The sequence below is a fragment of the Mesitornis unicolor genome, unplaced genomic scaffold (genome assembly GCF_000695765.1).
Source record: "Mesitornis unicolor isolate BGI_N332 unplaced genomic scaffold, ASM69576v1 scaffold2241, whole genome shotgun sequence".
In the NCBI taxonomy this organism is placed as follows: Eukaryota; Metazoa; Chordata; class Aves; order Mesitornithiformes; family Mesitornithidae; genus Mesitornis; species Mesitornis unicolor.
In genome coordinates, this window is record NW_010164274.1 from 100,546 (window position 1) to 118,961 (window position 18,416).

At 40.0% G+C, this 18,416-nt stretch overlaps 1 protein-coding gene across 1 annotated transcript in view; it reads right to left on the reverse strand.

The window, feature by feature from the left end:
- Positions 1 to 18,416, reverse strand: part of NAV3 (neuron navigator 3) — a gene marked incomplete at both ends in the record, with an annotated part of 180,489 nt that overhangs the window by 99,701 nt on the left and 62,372 nt on the right. Inside the window, 3 exons of the mRNA XM_010194243.1 lie at positions 95 to 478; positions 886 to 994; positions 15,613 to 15,728. Of these exons, the coding sequence (XP_010192545.1) occupies positions 95 to 478; positions 886 to 994; positions 15,613 to 15,728 (609 nt within the window). The remainder of the gene's footprint in view (positions 1 to 94; positions 479 to 885; positions 995 to 15,612; positions 15,729 to 18,416) is intronic.

Here is an 18,416-nt window from a genome sequence, read left to right on the forward strand (position 1 = left end):
AGCAAACATAATGCAACTTCCACTAGTGTGCCAGAATTTGTTAGAAAACCTGCCAATCATGCATTAGTTCAAATGAAGAAAAAGTGCTACTTACCCACTGTTGATGTCATCAGTTCGGAGGCTTTTCCCAAGAATGTCCCCATCGCTCATGTAGCCCCCAACATCCACTTCAGAGGACATGTCCAAATCACCACTTCCCTTCTCACTCATGTCTATCTGTGAGATATTTCCAAGGCGAGAGACAGCTGCTCGGCGAAGTGGGGTGGTGTACATGAATCGGGAAGGGTCTGTGTGTATGAAGCGACTTGTGCTGCTGCGAGGATAACCAGCACCCAAGGATGGGGCATCTCCTGCCTGCAGCCGAGGACTGGCCTGCCCTAACCTCCAAGTCACCGGGGTGGACCGGCTTGTCAAGCTTGGTATGCTTCTCCCATTCACCTCAGTTGTCACAGTGCTGTCAAAAGTTGTCTCCAATGTGCTGCCAAACAAAATGGACAAGTCAGTGAACTGTGCTTTCTCTGTTCCTGAGATACGAGGGAAGGCAAAGCCTGGAAGAATGGATATTTTTTCAAGAAGTTCTGTGTGTGTCTGCATGTGCACACATGTGTTTATGTGTACAATAACCTCTACTTATAAAATAATCTAATATAAATTTTATAGGCTTCTAAGTAGATGTATATAAAAAACAACCATCTTTGTGAATGATTGTACAAGACACTGACAGTACAGTATATTAAAGTCACATTGAAGTTGCTGAGGCAGTTTAGCAAACAGTATGGTTAGTGTCATAGCTCATTTTCTCCTGTAAGTCTCTAATTCATACAGCAACTAGTAATACCCTCCCTACAGCCCAAATTTTTAGCAGTCTGCACAAAACCAGTATACCTGTGGCTTATCTGTGTCCCTCTAAGGCTGGACATAGTTTCTTCCAAATTCTGCCTCAGGTCTGCTATATTCTTTACAGTTCTCATTCTTCTCGTTTCAGGGTCTTCCCCTGAAAGGAAACAGCAAAACCAGCATAAATTTTAGCGTACACTAGAGTATAACATTGAATAAAGTACACACAGCTGAGAATACACACATATGATTGTCAATAGGTCTGTTCCTTTAATCTTTTAAAAAACAAAACCTCATCCTTTCAGTAATGAAACACACATATGCTTATCAATAACATGTGGTATGTAAAAAACCCACTGAAAAGAGTCATGGTGAAGTATGCCTGTTAGGGCCCAAATCTATTAATGAAACTCAGATTTACAGTACTGGGATTTTTACCCACTGTAATCAAGACATGATGCAGCCCCAGATCACTTGATACATTACATAGCCCCTTTTTCCTCCTTGAAATTTTACATTACTTGGTAGGAAATAAAGCCACAGTAAATCTGTGTCTGGAAAGAATTGAGATGACTGTTACAACAACTGTTCAGTATGCACTTAACATCCAAGGTATTTCAAAGTACTCTTTAAGTCAGGCACTTAATAAAGCATCTTTCCTGAACTCTAATGGTTTCCTGAAGGGGGAGATTATTCTTCATATGGGAAAAAAAATACTCTTCTTGGGATAAAAGTCTGAAAACTCTAAGCATATGCGTCATTTATACAATTATGGATTTTAACAGCCTTCAGGGATACATTGTGAAAAGCTACTCTGGGATCTTGAATAGTGAACCCCACAGAATTTCACCTGGGACATGCTGATTAACGTTTGCTTCAAACAATTAAAAAAAACCAAGGGGGGGGGGGAAGTGATATATTATGTGTTACAAAAGGAAAACAATATAAGTCTCAAAGCAACCTCCAAAATCATACATGAGGAAACAAAAATGCCCGTTTTCTAGCATATTTATATATCAAGGTATTTTAGTTCATTTTTCATTTAGAGAATAAGAGAATTTTGAAAGAAAATCTGTGACAAAAATCACTGATTTCTTCAAGGCTTGTGTTCTGCTTCTGGCTGTGTCCTGTATCTGTTGCTTGAAAGAAGGCTGGCAAGAAGAATCACTGTAACAGTTATCTGTACAACACTGAATGCAAAGTGCAAATAATTTCTTTTTTGACTCTATCAATGATAACTTTCATGTCATACCTCACTTCGTTAAGTTGATTTTACTCTTCATTCTGGAGATGTTATAAACAAGAATGATATAGTGCTATCAATAAAATTATCTCTAATATTTAACCCTAAATTTCAGCATTCTCATCCAGAACAAACTTTTAATCTAATTTTGGAATCCTCATGACATCAAGAAACTGTTTCATCTTTAAATACATCTAACAGGAGATAGTGTGGTGAATTTAAACTCAACATGATGCAAAAATCAAGATCAGAAATCCAAGCAGAGGCAAAATACCATATAGCACTACAATATTTCACATTAGTAAAATGTAAAATATACATGCAGATACACATCTTCAAGTTGCTCTATTTCTCATTCTGTTGCCATTCTTCCTCCTCCCAAGTTTATGTGTGAGTTTATACAAGACATAAATTCAACAATGGTGATGTCCCTGAGGAAAAGCATGGTGTGCCATCTAAGTAGAAAAACTGGTAGGAGATGTTTGAGACGCAGGGAAAAGGATTTTTCCCATTTTATCTACTCCTTTGCTGAGTGAATAAAATGAGTAAAAAGGAAGGAAGAGATCTTTATGTAGAGCTTGCAAGAAAAGTTGCACAGGAAATCATATTTCCATACTAGGAAATACTCAACATGGGACAAGAAGCAATGAAAATTATATATTTAACAAAGCATTCTGGAAAAGTAAAGCAAAAATAATGAAAAAGACCTACGGAGAAAGAATTCTAAGTTAAAAAGATCTCATCACAACATCCTTTTGAAGGCATGGGAAAAATGTTGACTTGCAGCAGAACTACAAGTATGGGTTAAAATTGGTTTACAAAAAGCAGTGGGTTAACATATACAGTGACATTTATTTCAAATATAAGGGAGAATCTGAAGAAGCAAACTATATTTAAACAATGGATCACTTAATTTTAAGTTTTGACTAAAGGATGATTACTTTGAGCTCATGGAGAAACTGGATTTCTGTACCCTCTTCTGCAGTCCAGGTCCTATCCCACTCAAACTCTTTGCAAGTAGTTAAGAAAAATCCCAGCTCCTGAAACTAACTAGAAATAAATTGTTCTGTATACATTCTGTATTCCCTTTTTTTCTTACCTGATAGACAAATGATGCATAGTACAAGCCAATGTACTTCGCAGCTGTGGCTCAATGTCAAGCTGGCTTTCATAGCCAAGTTGAGGTTTTCCCATCTACCCTGGCTATGACTACTGTCCTCTTTTCTACAGCCAAACCATCATTCAGGAACTGCTGTTTGCTTGCCTGTTTTCTTGCTCCATTTATCTTTAATCCTTGGGGTGCCACCATGGAACTGACAGTGGGGTCAACTCCCAGACAGGGTGGAGACAAGAAGTGGAGATACAGGCCCAGCACTGCTGCCAAACCCTTCATCTTCTCAAGCCACACCCCAAGAGGGTCACAAAATTTCGCCTCATAAAATGAACTATTTGTGTGCATTTTCACACGTGATACCTTGGAGGAGGCAAATGTTCTCCTGTGTTGCAAGCCAGATGAATTCAATTAAGCACCTTGCTGGTCAGTGTACCCACGGATCCCATGTACTAATTGCAGAGGTTTCTGCACCAACCTGGACTTTCCTGTGAGGCAAAAGGGCTCATGCCAAGGCCAAGCTGGAGACCATAAAGTCCTGCTTGATTGAACCTGCTGCTGAAAGCCCAGCCAGTTACCAGGGAGACTGTCCATGCCTGCCTCCAGGCAGCTGCCAATGGTGTGCTCAATTCCTCACTTTCGCTGCCCTCCTCTTTTCCCCTCCTCCATCAAATGCACTTAAATGCACTTCCAGGAGCACATCATATTCCTGCCACAACACCTAACTGGGGGAGACCCAGGAAATGTTTTTTTTACCTGCTCTGCCTCAAATCAGAGATGAAACAGAAGCTTGTTGGTACAAGACAATTTTCTGTTATGTACAGAATGACAAAGCCCAGGATGCAAGCGGGCAGAATTAAAGGCAAAGCAGTACTTTACCTTTATATTTATTTGAGGAACTGAATGTAATTCATATTTGCAGTGACTTTGCCCTTTCCTTCCTTGTTTATCCTTGTCAGTTGTCCTTTGCTGTATGTTAACACTGCAAACTCTTGCAGCAAAAATGACAGCAACTGTCTTTTTAAATATATATTGTACAGTAAATAGCATAACAAAGCCTTAAGGTATAACTGCAATACAAAAAGAAAGGTACATATATATGGCAAACTGCCAAAATATGTTTCCACAGAGAAGAATATTTCATTTTCAGACAAATTATACCATAAAAGTGGTGCTATTCTATCCTGCAAAGGTGAAAAGTTTGAAGTCTAATCTCTTTTGATCTCTCAGTGACACAAAGGGCAATTTCAAAACCTTTGCACCAGTTTTTTCATACAACTGGAGTTTTGTGATCTTGAAATACTATACAGTACTACACACAAAATCCTCATAGCTGTAACTATTAAAAGTTTTAAAAATAATTGTTCTTTTTTTCTTTCCATCCTTCTCTTAAGGAGAATCAATGGACTCATACTGTACCATAGATGAACAAGTCAGAAAGTATACACAGTTGAACATAGTGATTGAGAAATGTTCTGCACTGAGTGCAAGACCCTCAAACCTTACTTGCATGTGGCGTTACCTGCACTGTCAGGGCAGCACTGTGGCTTCCCATCTACGTCAGGTGTCCTTCTGTACAGAAGACCGTAGGGATGGTGAATATGTGTTTTTTTCCTAAAAGTTAGCTACATCATGCCTGCTAGAAGATATGTTATGGTGCTTATTGCAGCAGGATTGGGATAGTTTGTATGGGTTCAAAGGTAGCCGACTCCCCCAGGCACCTTGGTCTTTATTACTATGGCCCACTGCCATCACAGAATCCATCCATATTTGCATGACCTAACATACCAGAAATGCTCCCTGGCCTGTTATTTCAAGTGATTCTGGTTTGTATATTGAAGAAAAACCATTCTATTTCATACAGGGAGAGTCTGGGGTAAGAAAGACTAAAACCGGGGCACCCTGAAACTTTCTGTCAAAATTCTGTTTCTCTTACAAGAAAGTCAGATGCAAATATTTTACTGACCCCATGAAAAGTAAAATCACTTCTAGCTTCATCATTTATGTTAAACACGAATATTCCAAAAGATTATCCCCAAACTCTTGCCTATAAACAGCGAAGCATTACAGGTTCCCTCAATAAATTTCTAGAGAACATAAGAATTTCTTCCACTGTGTGAGATATGTACAGAGGAAATAAAAATAAACATTTTACAGAAATCACTAAATACCTCGGTTGAACTTCTACATTTACAATTCTAAAGCTCACTCATAATTATACATTTAATAATACTGTTCATAATCATTTCAGTACTTCCGCACATGTAATTACAGCCAAAGCAGATAAATGGGAGAATAATAATTGCATTAAGTGTCTATTTTCATAGAAGGATTTACAATAATAAGTAGCTCCCCTGAGAATTGTCCACTCTTAGTGAACAATTGAATTGAACACTCCTGTGTCCACCCTGAAAGTACCATTTTTACTCTGCAGGTGGGGAAACTGAGGCTCACAAGAGAACAGGGATTTGCTCAGTGACACACAGCTGAAGCAGGGCAGGGGCAGGTGGAGAGCTCAGCTTCCTTTGCTAACAAACCTCTCATCTCTAGGAGAAGCCCCTTTGTAAATACTGGTACAGTCTAACAACACAAAAGTATGCATAAAAAGAGAACCCTTGTTTCTTTGTTACTTTGAGATGACAGCTTTTCATATTACACACATGGCAAACATTTTATCCCGAATGTTTAAACGCAGTCAGGGCTAACACATCCACCAGCAAAGAAGCTCCAGGCTAGACACATGCTTTATAACCTTAGGAAAGGAAGCAGCCACTTCAACCGTTTGACTGGCTGAAGAACAAAGCTTTGGAAATGAACACTTTGAGCACTCATATAAAGGGTTGAGAGATGAAAAGTAAAGCCAGTGGCACAGAAGCCTTTTGAAGCACCTTTGGCTGTGGACTTCAAATGTTCACTGGAATGCACTGATATAACTAAAACCTAAAACTATAAACTGAAACCCTGGCACTCACAATTCCATATACATGGATGACACCGGGGAGGGCGGGGGGAAGGGGGAAGCGACAGTTTGCAGGTAGGCTGAGACATTTTCTATATAAATCAAACCTTGGATTCAAGATTTAAATCTTAAATTCATGAGAACAAATGTCATTAAATTACTTATGAGTAAACTAATAGCACTTAAGTGTTTCACCTTATTTTTTCAAAGAGCTAAGCAAACTATTCTCAATTATTCACAGGCTGTTGCTGCCCATGCACCTATCAAAAGTGATTTAGACATTTGTCTTCATTTCATACAGTCTTTAGAGAGAAGAGTAAGCAAACAAAGAAGAAATGCCTAGACCCTATTTTTGCATACTATTGCAAATAAACCCAGTTCTGTCTTGTGAAATCACTGTCAAGGTCAAAAATCTGCTCCATGCAGATACGTGCTAACACTTGGGTCTTCTCCTGCCCTTCCTGATGTCAAGCCAAAGTTGACTTACCTAAAATATCAGTGTAAAGGACCTGTTCTAGGTCTCCCAGCATTGTTATTATAACATCTTCATCCAGATGTGCGGTCCCTTCACGCAAGCAGCCTTCCTCCTCCTCCTCTGCCCAGTTCCTGCTGGGGAAACGGGACATGCAGGAGGCATTTTCATCGGCAGATTTTCTCCTCTTCTCATTGTTAATCTCAAAGCTTTCACCTGTATGCCGGTCTTCTGGCCTCCTGGACGTCCTGCTTCCAGCAGGTGGTATCGCCTGAAACGCTTGGGGTGAGCTGAGGCTGGGGTGGTAGAGAGAGTGCACTGACTGCGAGAGTGCCTTGGAAAGGGAGCCTCTGCTCCCAGCTTCTGCCTCCCGCTGATGGTAACTCTGGCTGGACTTGGAGGCGTTTCCAAACCAGTTCTCCCTGCACGAGTATCGCCTCTTCTCCCCTTCGCTGATGAGCGTGAGATTGGTCAGAGACTTCTGCTTCTGAAGACGAACACACCCTCCTCTAACCTCCTTGCCTTTAAACACTGACAGTTCAGCAGATCGCTGCATCTTTCCGGCTGGGGGTTCACCTCAGTTAGATTTCATATTTCTGAGATGGACAGCAGTTCAATTCTCTTGAAAGGTCTGGGAGGTGATCCCTTCAGCACCGCACGCAGCACATCCCAGGTAGCACATCCTTGCACTCGCAATGAAAAGCACAGCTCCAATATGCAGTGTACGTACTGTAAATGACTAGACAGGCACAGTCATTTTCTTTAAAATTACACTGCTGTCTCTGCTAAGCCACTTCTCTCCCGTCACATTAATCTGCAGTACTTACAGTCATTTTCACTTGGATTTCTTTCAAGCAGAAGAGAGTTGATCAAACACTCTGCTCCAGCACAGAAGTAATCCCAAAAGCCAACTGTGTTTTCCCCTCTCCATCCAATCACCAGTCTCATCGGAGCAGTGGGCCTGCATCTCTGTCTGTCTACAGCTGCTGCCTTCTGAAATCCAAAGTAGGCACAAGTGCTGTCTCGGTTTTTTCCCCCTCCTCTCACCAGATCATGACTGATCCCAGTGCACAGCTCTTCACTTTAGATGGGCTGACACAGAACTGCAAGTACAGCCTCCACGTCAGAGCTCAATAAAGAGCCAAAATTAACCACTGAAGCAAAGCTCTGCACAAGCCTCCTTACATTTTAGTATTCAACCTGCATTCCCAGATATATGACTCTTCTCTGCTACTGCAGTGAATGCTGCTGGCTGCCATGGCAGCAAACATCCTGGTGAATTATACCGGAGACACAGAAGCCTCTGCCCAGTTTACAGTGCCACAGGTTTCAAGACACAGCTTCACCTGAATCGGATGCTACAGTAACAGACCTAGCTCACAGTTAAATCCTATTTTTCTCCCTGAAAGGTAAGGATGACAAACTATTTCTTCCATATCACTGCTATTCCCTGTGCAGGAAGCTAAAAGCAGATTTGCAAATAGACCTTCAGTCTTGCCATTTCTGCTATGAATAAAAAAAAATAAATAAATTAAGATAATAAAGAAGCTAAAAAATGGAACACAACAGTATCTACCCAGTAAGGATTATAAAAGGAAATATTTAATTTCATTCTCCTTAAAATATACCTTGTTTGCATCTCTGTGAGATTCAGATGCTAGTATGGAATTAAAAAGCTGTAATGAAATCATTGTTTCACAATATTCTGAAGAAAACCTATTAATGGAATAGTAAATCTTTTATAAAGCAACTCAATGTCATGTCTGAACTAAGTTCATCAGTTCTAAATGTTGTTTTTAAATACATTATCAAGAGAGAAAGAAGAAGTATGTTTAAATAAATACCTTTTGTCACAGGGAAAAATATATTAATCCCAGAAATAAGAGACAGATGAACAAAGAACTAGCTGAATTGCATCCTGATTTTTAAGGTACAAATATTTTGTCTAGGGGCAATTAATTTCATAACACATTAAGTAGAAATCTACAGATATGAAAATTACTGTCTAACAATATACTGCTTTTGTCAGTGTGAAAATATGGTGGTCTCAAATCCCTACCTAAGAAAAACTCAACAGGGAAGTAACCTTTAGAAATGCCACCCTAAGAATTACATTCTGTTCGCAGATTTCCTGTATGAAACAGGGGTGTTAACAGAAGCCTCGGTGTACTACTTGCTTTTTGCTGGCTTGGTTTACAGTTTTTTAAAGATGTATAAGAAAAAAAAATATATGAGAGAAACTTCTTAGAGATTTTAAAGGAAAGGTGGATTTTTTCCTAGGTAACCCTAGGTAAACACAGAACTAATCCACAAAAAAAAAAGTAAAAATCAGTTGTCTCAAGCAACGACAGTTTTCCATATTAAGTCACTGACACATTCCTAGAAAGACAGGTCCCCAGCAAGAAGAGATGTCACTCCCCTCCTCACTTAACCCACAAAGTCAAAGGAAGAGGAGACAAGAAGAATGCTCTGTCAGCCAAAATTGTCCCAAATATTAAATGCCTGTGACTTCTTCAGCATGGAAACAAAAGGTAAGACAGCTGTGTTTCCTCCCAGGGTCTGCCAGTTGCAGTGGCATATGGGCCCTTAAAAGGCTGTTATGAACGTGCTGGTGCCCGCCTGCAGCAGAACCTGGCACTTTGGTGCAGATGCTGACGTGGCCCCAGCTAAGGAAGAGGAGCTCCAGCACTGCTCATACGCTTCCACATCGATATGTGCTGCCAACTGCTCAGCACAGCTGAGGAAGCTACTAGGGTTGTCAGAAAGGCTTCACAGGGCTGTGTTTAGAATAGAGAATTTGCAATATGAAGAGCAATCTCACTCTTTTCCCACCCTATGGTTTTAAAACTGCAACTTATATTCAAATTGGCACAGTATTCTCAGTTGCTGTGTTTTGAATGAAGAGGAAGGACAATGATTTGGCCACAGGCAGCAGTGTGGTGCAGAGAGATCAAGGGAACAGGATCTTTTCCTACCATATACAGCAAGACTGAATCTCTCCCTCATACTCCAAATAAATGCACAGTGACTTCCTGACCTGACCTTTCAAGCCCAAACAGATACAGGGAGTGGTTTGCCTCCATGGTCAGCTGTAAACAGGTATGGACATGCCAAGCTCATGGCCTGTGTGCCAGGTCATGCCTGCAGTACTGTATCTGCCCTCAGAAAGCCCTGTGGATGGGGTGCACTCCCTCGTGCTCATCGTTGCTCTGCTAGAGAAGGAATGCATGGTGCGGCCACTTAGCTCTGAGCATGAACAGACCAGATGCAAGACTGCCAGAACAGGCCAGGTGTATTTAGTCCTCTTTCCAGCAAGGAGCAAAAAAAACTTATAGCAGGAGACGCAAAGTCTTCAACCAATGAGCCCTGCCGAACCTGGTGTTCGCAGTAGGTACCTCACCACTCCAACCTGGAAGGGTCTCTGGTAGGGATACAGCTGGGACCTGGGCAACCCAGTGGGTCTCAGTGTCTTTGCTGACCCATTTCTTCTCCTGCCTGAGCTATTCACTGCAGCCCAGCTCCAGCAGGACCCAGACCATCATCCAGGCACAGGAATGACACCTGAACTGTGTGGGAGCCTCACGAGGGTAGCTGGCAACTCCAGCATCCACCTGTCTCATTTCCTTTTCTACATACATTAAAAACACAAGGAGTCAAATGCTGAGATATGGAGGCACTGGGACTACTCGCACAACCTTCATTCAGCCTCCATGTGTACAAACACAGTACTACTGCCCTTAATTACCTGATTACACTGTGCCCACATGGCCAGAAAAGCCAATGGCATCTTGGCCTGTATTAAAAACAGTGTGACCAGCAGGTCCAGGGAGGTGATTATGCCCCTGTATTTGGCACTGGTGAGGCCGCACCTCGAGTACTGTGTTCAGTTCTGGGCCCCTCACTATAAGAAGGATGTTGAGATTCTGGAGCGTGTTCAGAGAAGAGCCACAAGGATGGTGAGGGGTCTGGAGAACAAGCCTTACGAGGAGCGGCTAAGGGAACTGGGGTTGTTTAGCCTGGAGAAGAGAAGGCTGAGAGGAGACTACATCACCACCTACAACTACCTAAAGGGAGGTTGTAGAGAGGTGGGTGCTGGTCTCTTCTCCCAGGTGATGGAGGATAGAACAAAGGGAAACGGCACCAAGCTGTGCCAAGGGAGGTTCAGGTTACAGATAAGGAGGAAGTCCTTTACTGAGAGGGTCGTCAGAAGCTGGAACAGGCTGCCCAGGGAGGTGGTGGAGTCACCATCCCTGGATGTATTTAAAAAGCGGGTGGACGAGGTACTTAAGGATATGGTTTAGTGGGTAGACAGGAACGGTTGGACATGATGATCTCAGAGGTCTTTTCCAACTGAGTGATTCTGTGTGTGATTCTGTATGTGATTATGACTTTTTCTCCCACTAATCCCAGTGCCTCACTCAGTAGACAAGGCATCATGATCATCTTGATACAGCAGAAACATATGTACATCTTGGACCAAGCACTAAGCACAAAGAAGACTGAATTTATCCTTCTGCTTTACCACACCTTCCTGCAGGGTGTCATTCAACAAAATGTAAAATTGCAAGGTGGAAAATTCTCAGGTTTATTTACTGATAAATACTTTTATAAAGCTTATCCCTCTGATTTAAAATTTATTAAATATAGCAACAAGCAAACACAGCTTTCTAAACTAAGCAAATGTCATGACAGAGCATTAATTCCCCAACTACCTAGCACTTCAATGTATTCCCCACCCACCACACAGGAATAATTTTAAATCAAGAACAGCACAGGGAATTCTCCCAACCCATCATAGTCAGTGTAACATATTACCTTATTTTTACTGTCTGTCATAAAAGGAATTATAAAAATTATTTTCAGAACTAATAATCTAGGGACAAATTTTGCTGTCAGATAAGGCTTTCTTTGAAGTCTCCATGCATAGTTTGGAGCCTTACAAATGAATTATGTAACAGATCTGCAAGTGCATAAGATTATGAATCTCTTCAGCCAAGCTTACTTAAAAAAATATTGTAACCTATTTCTACAACTATTAATTAACTATTTCTTTCAGACACCAGAAAAGAAACACAGTAAACATAAAAGCTTGAAAATCTAATGTTTTTTATGCTAATCCTGCCATCTATATTCATCTGTAACTCTTAAAATTACTCTTTCATTTCTGGTTTATCCATCAGATTTTTTTATAATTAGTCAATATTTGTAAATTCATGAATAATTATTTAATCAAACACTTCACATTAAGCTCTTTGAATATGTAAACACTTGTTAAAGCCAAACACTATCACTGATTTAATAAAATAATACCTTTTAGTTACTGACATGTACAGTTTACAAGGGATTATTGAATAATTAACTTACTGACATCCTTCTCCAATAAACTTGCAGCAGAGACTGATAAATGTCACAGGTACTACAAGAAGGAATACTGAGTAGGAAAGCCTGAACAACTTGCTCATTGCCATACAATGGAAAACAAGTTCCAAAGTGGGTTACTTTATCAGCCTTTCTTTTCATTCTTGTTTAAAAATCCTTTCTGTAAAGTTTTACTCAGGTTTTGCAGAAACACAGGTACTGAGTAGTCTTCTTGAGGTAACTTACATAAAGTACCCACAAGAAAGAGCGTTCATACGTGACTACAGAACTGGTCCTTATTTAGGACTCTCACATTTCTGTCTGTGATTTCCTGGACAGAAGTCTACACATCTGTGTGCCACATGTGCAGTGAGTCTACTGTATGCAGAGCGCACTGAAACTACTGCATGGTGACCCGTGCCTACAAGTAGGACTCAATTGGTGTGTATACAGGTATTGCTGGCCCTGTGCACGCAGAGGGGATCCAAGGTGTGCAGGAAGCCTTACACCTCCTGCACAGGAGCTGCACCACTGATCTGCACGTGCACAGTAGAAACATCTGGGACTGCTCTGGCTGAGCTGTAGAATATTCAGATGAAAAAAAAAAAAAGAGAAGTAGGATGAAAGTTTGAAGCATTGCAGATCACATCTGGAACGAATTCCAAGGAGAGAGAGAGGAACAGCAAAGAAAATCAGATTTACAGTAGCTCTACCAAGAGGCAGAAGCAGCTTTAGGCATGAGCCATGTGGGAAATCACCTAGGGCAGCAGATTTACAAGGACAAACCAAAAATAAAGAGGTTGTTCTGTTTATCAGGGAAGCACTTCTGAGTCTATGCTTACACCAGCATCACCATGTCCCTCACCTTCCAGCACCATTTTCCTCTCATGGCTATACAAGTAATACCAAGAGATTGCTTATAGAGTGGAAGACAGGAGAGGTTTTAAAGGTAACCAGCTCCATTAGAAACAGGGAGAAAGACACAGCAGAGGAGAGCTGGAAACTACCCCTACAGCTTCTCACTTTCCCTCTCTACTTCCTCACCACTGGTGTTGAGACAGGGGCGAAGGCATGTGAACTGCCTTGCTGGGCACAGAAAACAGAGCCATGATCATCTACAACTAGAGCAAGGAAATCAGCTTGGTTTTGGTATCTTGAATCATGACAGGTGAATGGTGCCTGAACAACCACTTCTAAATCTTTTTAAAATTATTTTCTCCCCATCCAAGCTTTGTCTATATCATGGAAAAGTCTTGAACCAGCCATCCTTACAGCATTAACTTAAGACTGACTGATTTTGCCCTGAAGTGGATTTAGGAGCTCTGATATTATCTACTTGGCTACTTATGGGAGCAGTAATCTTCAGTCAAGAGACAATAACAAACACAGGTGTGTAAATATTCTGAAAGTAGAGAAACAGTTTATACAGTGATATGGATTAAGATATCTTAGCCCTCAGCATGTTAGCTTTAGGTGCAAATATTTGGCACAGTAAAAATAATAAAAGCTAATGAAGCAGAAACATAATACAGGTGGGATAGCAATTTATGAACCCTCTCCTACAAGCTGTTTAGTGTTTTCTAACAATACTCAGCCCCTTGGCATGATGCCTATTGATCTTTATTGCCTACCAATACATTGTGCTAGTGTGTTTGGCTACCAAGTTGTAAAAGAAGCTTGAGTGCTTGAAGATGATGCCCATCCATAGCAGAAGTGGAAGATTTCAGGAAAAGGTAATATCAAAATGAAAGAAACTTGGGATTCATCTCTTAACTCTGAATATAAGTCACCAGACCAAGGAAATTACCCTTGCTTATCTCCTTGCTACTACTGGTATAACCCCTTGCTCATACCAGATTAAAGATGCTCCTAAATAGCAGAAATATTTCACCCTTTTTCATGGCTTATCCACCATGAAACACTCCCCTGAACAGCTGCCATGAGAGTTTATTGCCATGCAGGCTCACCAATGACAGAATCACCAATGACCTGGTGATAGTTCAGCAATGTAGACAATTACCTATTCAGCAAACGTAGTATTTGATCCATTCATTCTTTTTTGCTGCTATCAGCCAATCATGGGTGACACATATCTATTTTCCTCTGTATACAACAAACCATTGACCACATTTTCCCACTGATTCTGCTTTGCTGCCTGTTTTGTCAGTCAGCTGCTAATGCCAGAGTCTGAATAATCAGATTAGAAGCATCTCTGATGCCTAGTGCCCTTTATGCCATTTTCTTCTTTTTGATGCTCTTCCATTTCTGTTCAGAACAGTGAAAGGCCAGGAGATGTGATACTCCTTTTGATAGTTACAGCAGGTGGTAAACTGATACATATTTTTAGCATCTCTGTGGACAATTCCTTGAAGCATCTTCTGAATTGTGTGTTTCAATTATACTCTTTATACATACAAGACCAATGAGTCTGATTTCTGGACTAACAAAAATTGTTTTTTTACTTTAATTCTAACAGGCATGTGTCACCTCCATAGAACACTTCACCGGGTTTCAGCTTGACATATTTATCACAAAAGCTGGCTGAGCTCCAGAAACTTCCCAAGGGACTGAGACAAACCAGGACAAAACCTCAATTTCAGTATGAGTCAGCTAAATGCCAAGGCAGTCCCACAAAGCTTGGGCATCTGATTTCCCTTTTGGTGGAGAGATAATTTTAAGCTGATGTGTCAAATGAGTGCTTTAAAGTGAGTTATATCCTGTGTGATAAGAACCACATGACTCGTTATAGATTCATTTGAATGTTAAAGGTTTGGAGTAAAAGGGCAAAACTACAGGTGAATCCAGTGGGACAGTATTTCACTTTTTATTCTCGTAAAAAAGTGATAAGAATAAAGATGGTAATAATAACAAAAAAACCTCAACAACAACAAAAAATAAACCCCCAAAACTCAACAAAACAGCTCTGGTGAAGAGTCCCTTTGAAAGTACTCCCACACAACCCTGCAGTGCAATTCAGTCCTGATGAGAGTATCAGCTCTGACACACTTTGCTTTTTGCATCTGTAGGCAAAGTTACGGCCAGATCCTGGGCTGACGGAAATCAGCATGGCTCTGTTGACTTCAAAGGAGTTATTCCAATATCATTTAAAAAATTCCCCTTACATTTGTAACCCAAGAAGGTTACAAAGAATTCCAGAGTACAATCATTAGTAGCTTAGCTCTAGCAGCAGCTTAAAAATCAGGTAGAATAGTAAGAACTTGTTTGTTTTCCCATTTTCTGAATATAGATTCATTTATAAAAGCAAAATACATCTTGTGTAATTTATGTCTCAATTCTGATGTTATGATTTCTGTCAAACATTCTGCAGTTGATTTTCCGCTGCTCCTCTTGGACAACTCAGTATGACTCTAACATTAAAGACTCGAAACCATCGCTTGTGAAAGCCCAGTTTCTGCAAAATGATGAAGAGGATGTTTGAACAGGAGGACCCAGTTCAGATAAGAGAACTGTGCATTTGAAGCACTAACCATGCATGACCCAAATTTTCTGCATATTTAATACCACTCATGAATAGAGGTCAGAAGTATTATTTCAACCCATTGCAAGCTCCTGGTAAGAAACAGATGTAAATAAAGAAGTTCACAGGCTTCTTCTGATTTACTGTTACTCACCAGATATCTCCTCTAGGCACTGTTTGGCAGTCTTACTGAATGACAAATCCATTTTAGTAGGACTGGTGCAGGAGTCAGCAGGTGGTAAAGAGGTACTGTCATTTTCTGAGAGAGTTCTGAAATCAGGCAAGAAGATTAATAATTATTATATGTTACTTATGTATTAATGGAAACAAATTTTACTTGCAGCTCTATCTAGAATCACATCACTATATGGTGAAACTACCATGAATGTCACATTCTTCCTGTGCTAGTTTGACTCCAGCTACAGAAATCTGCAAGCAACTAGGAAATCTTTCTTTCTCTCTCTTCAAGAATTACTCAGAGTTAATGCTGCGAAATTTGGAGCCATTTTGTTTCCTCGCTATTTCTCTGCAAGAGGTGTCAACCAGACATAGACAGAATCCATTTAAATCGGTTAAGTCACATCCCTGCACATATATAAGGAAGATGAAAAGTTGTAATTGCTGAAATATTAAGCGAGAAAGGCCATGTGGGAAGAAGCTTATGCAAGGCTGGAATGGAAATCTGGCCCAGATATTTAAATCTATGTGCTGCTTCTTTTGATAATGCCTCTTATATAACTCTGGGGAAATGGGATAATAAAAGTTTTTCCATTAACTTGCTAACAGATAGCCACATTTTCTGTGATGGTATATTTCTGTGGATAACATTGATAAATTATAATCGGTATCCTTTGTTGAATACCATTATTTGCTATTGCATAACGGTAAGCAGCAAGAAATACACAAGCACTGGGATTATAATACAGAACAGATCACAGAATTATCGTATCTTCTTAAAGAATAGCTGTAGCATCTAGTTTACACAGGAACTGTTGAACCACGATGCCATCAAATAATAACCTGTACCACATTTGTATACAGTAAAGGTATACTTCTAAAGATATACTACCCAAATTTTGAAATAAAATGGAAAAAAGTCTTCACTAAGAGCTTCATTTCTTTCTACTTTTCTGACATGAGTAGCTTATTCAGTCTTTTAGTTTCTTAAAAGACTAGTGAAAGATTTATATCCTAATTTAAAAATACTATATTTATAGCTCAATTCTCAAAATTCACTATCAAGTATTTCCAATGACTAACTAAACTGTAAATACAAACATTTAACTGTGAGATGAATGTGTATTTTAGAATTCTAACTAAGAAAAACAGTGACATATCCCTCAAAATAATTTTATGGCAACTTATTTTATGAAATAACTTTCCAGTTAACATTTTCTTCAAAGTTACTTACTGAATGGATTTGTTCAGTAATTCATGGCAGTTACTGAAGGAGCGGATATATGCACATACAACAACGCAAGTACTGTAATGGTGGAATCTGTTGATTAGCATAATTTAACTCTGACTCCACTTGCATAGAAATAGAAATGTAAGTTATATCTGATCTGATGCACTGCCTTTCTTATCCATTGCTGTACTTTTGGGATGCTGGAAACGGACAACTGCTCTATAAAAACCTATTTTTGGTTCTTGTCTACCACTTCTCTCTGTCACACACTACTGGAAACATAAATGCAGCACATGCTGCAAGGTTAACTATGTCCTACCGACCTTTAAAGTAATTTTCTATATGATGCTTGAGGACAGTGACCTAAGTAACAGAAAGCCCACTCTATTCCTCCCCAGTGAACACACATCGAAATTCCAGAGTCCCAACTGCTTTCCCATATTGCTTCAAATCATCAAAATGAATGAAGGGTATGTCTGCTTTCACTGAAAGCCACTTTGAGAGGCCACGGATGCTTATAAGTACTCTTGTCTGGGTTTAGTGCTGAGACTTAGTGCTGGATCAGCCCAGGGCAAACTATGTGCCCTAAAGCACATCTCAGAAAAGGCACTTACAATAATAGTAATGGTAATTGAAGTGGTTTGCACTGTTTTTGTTCAACCCAAATCATGGAGCTGTCAGGGCTGGAGCCAGAGTAAACCTGGAGTTTGTTAAGGGGAACACTAGAAAAGAGTAGATTGCTTTTTGTTATTGATGGAAGAGCACCCAGCTAGGTGGGTGCTGTTCAAGTATTCCTCGTATTCTCCCCAAAATGTACATGGAGTTTACAGCAGTCCATTTCTTTTTGAAAGCAAAAAGAGATATTTTTTTGCCTGTTCTCCTTCTTACCCTATGGCATTGCATTCCTGATTGTACAGCTGTTCAACCATCAATCACTGCATCAAACCAGACAGGTGATTCAAACCCTTCCCTGAGCGACCAAGAGCCTCACACGTAAGTAATCTTCTAAGAGAGGACAGAAAGGGTCCATTCCTGTTTATCTGAACATCTATGGTCAGAAAAGGATTAAGTGGTCTGGACCCTCACCAGTCACAAATACCCAGCGTTTGCACTGATTCTTCATCTAGTGAATGGAGATAGGGAAAACAGAACTCCAATGACCTGGAACGCCCTCTGGCAGTGACTATCACCCACACAGTCAATACAGACCAAAACATAACTCATTATTTACTGTATGGAAACACAGATACTTATGTTAAAAGGACTGGGTCTCCTTCCAAGAGTACAAACAAGTAATGAGTGATCTACATAAACTAAGTATACTTCAGCATGATGAATGAATATGTTTGTTTAAAATAAAAATTAATACAAGTTTTCACTTGTTCACAACTTCACTTGCCCAGGTAATATCAAAACTTTCAGGGATATAACAAATATCAGTTAAAACAGGTTTTTGTTTTCAGTGTTTTGTTGGCTTTTTTAATTTTAAAAAACCTGATGCAGCTATAACAAGGCAGAGAAATTGAAAAACACTTGCAAAGATTTCCATT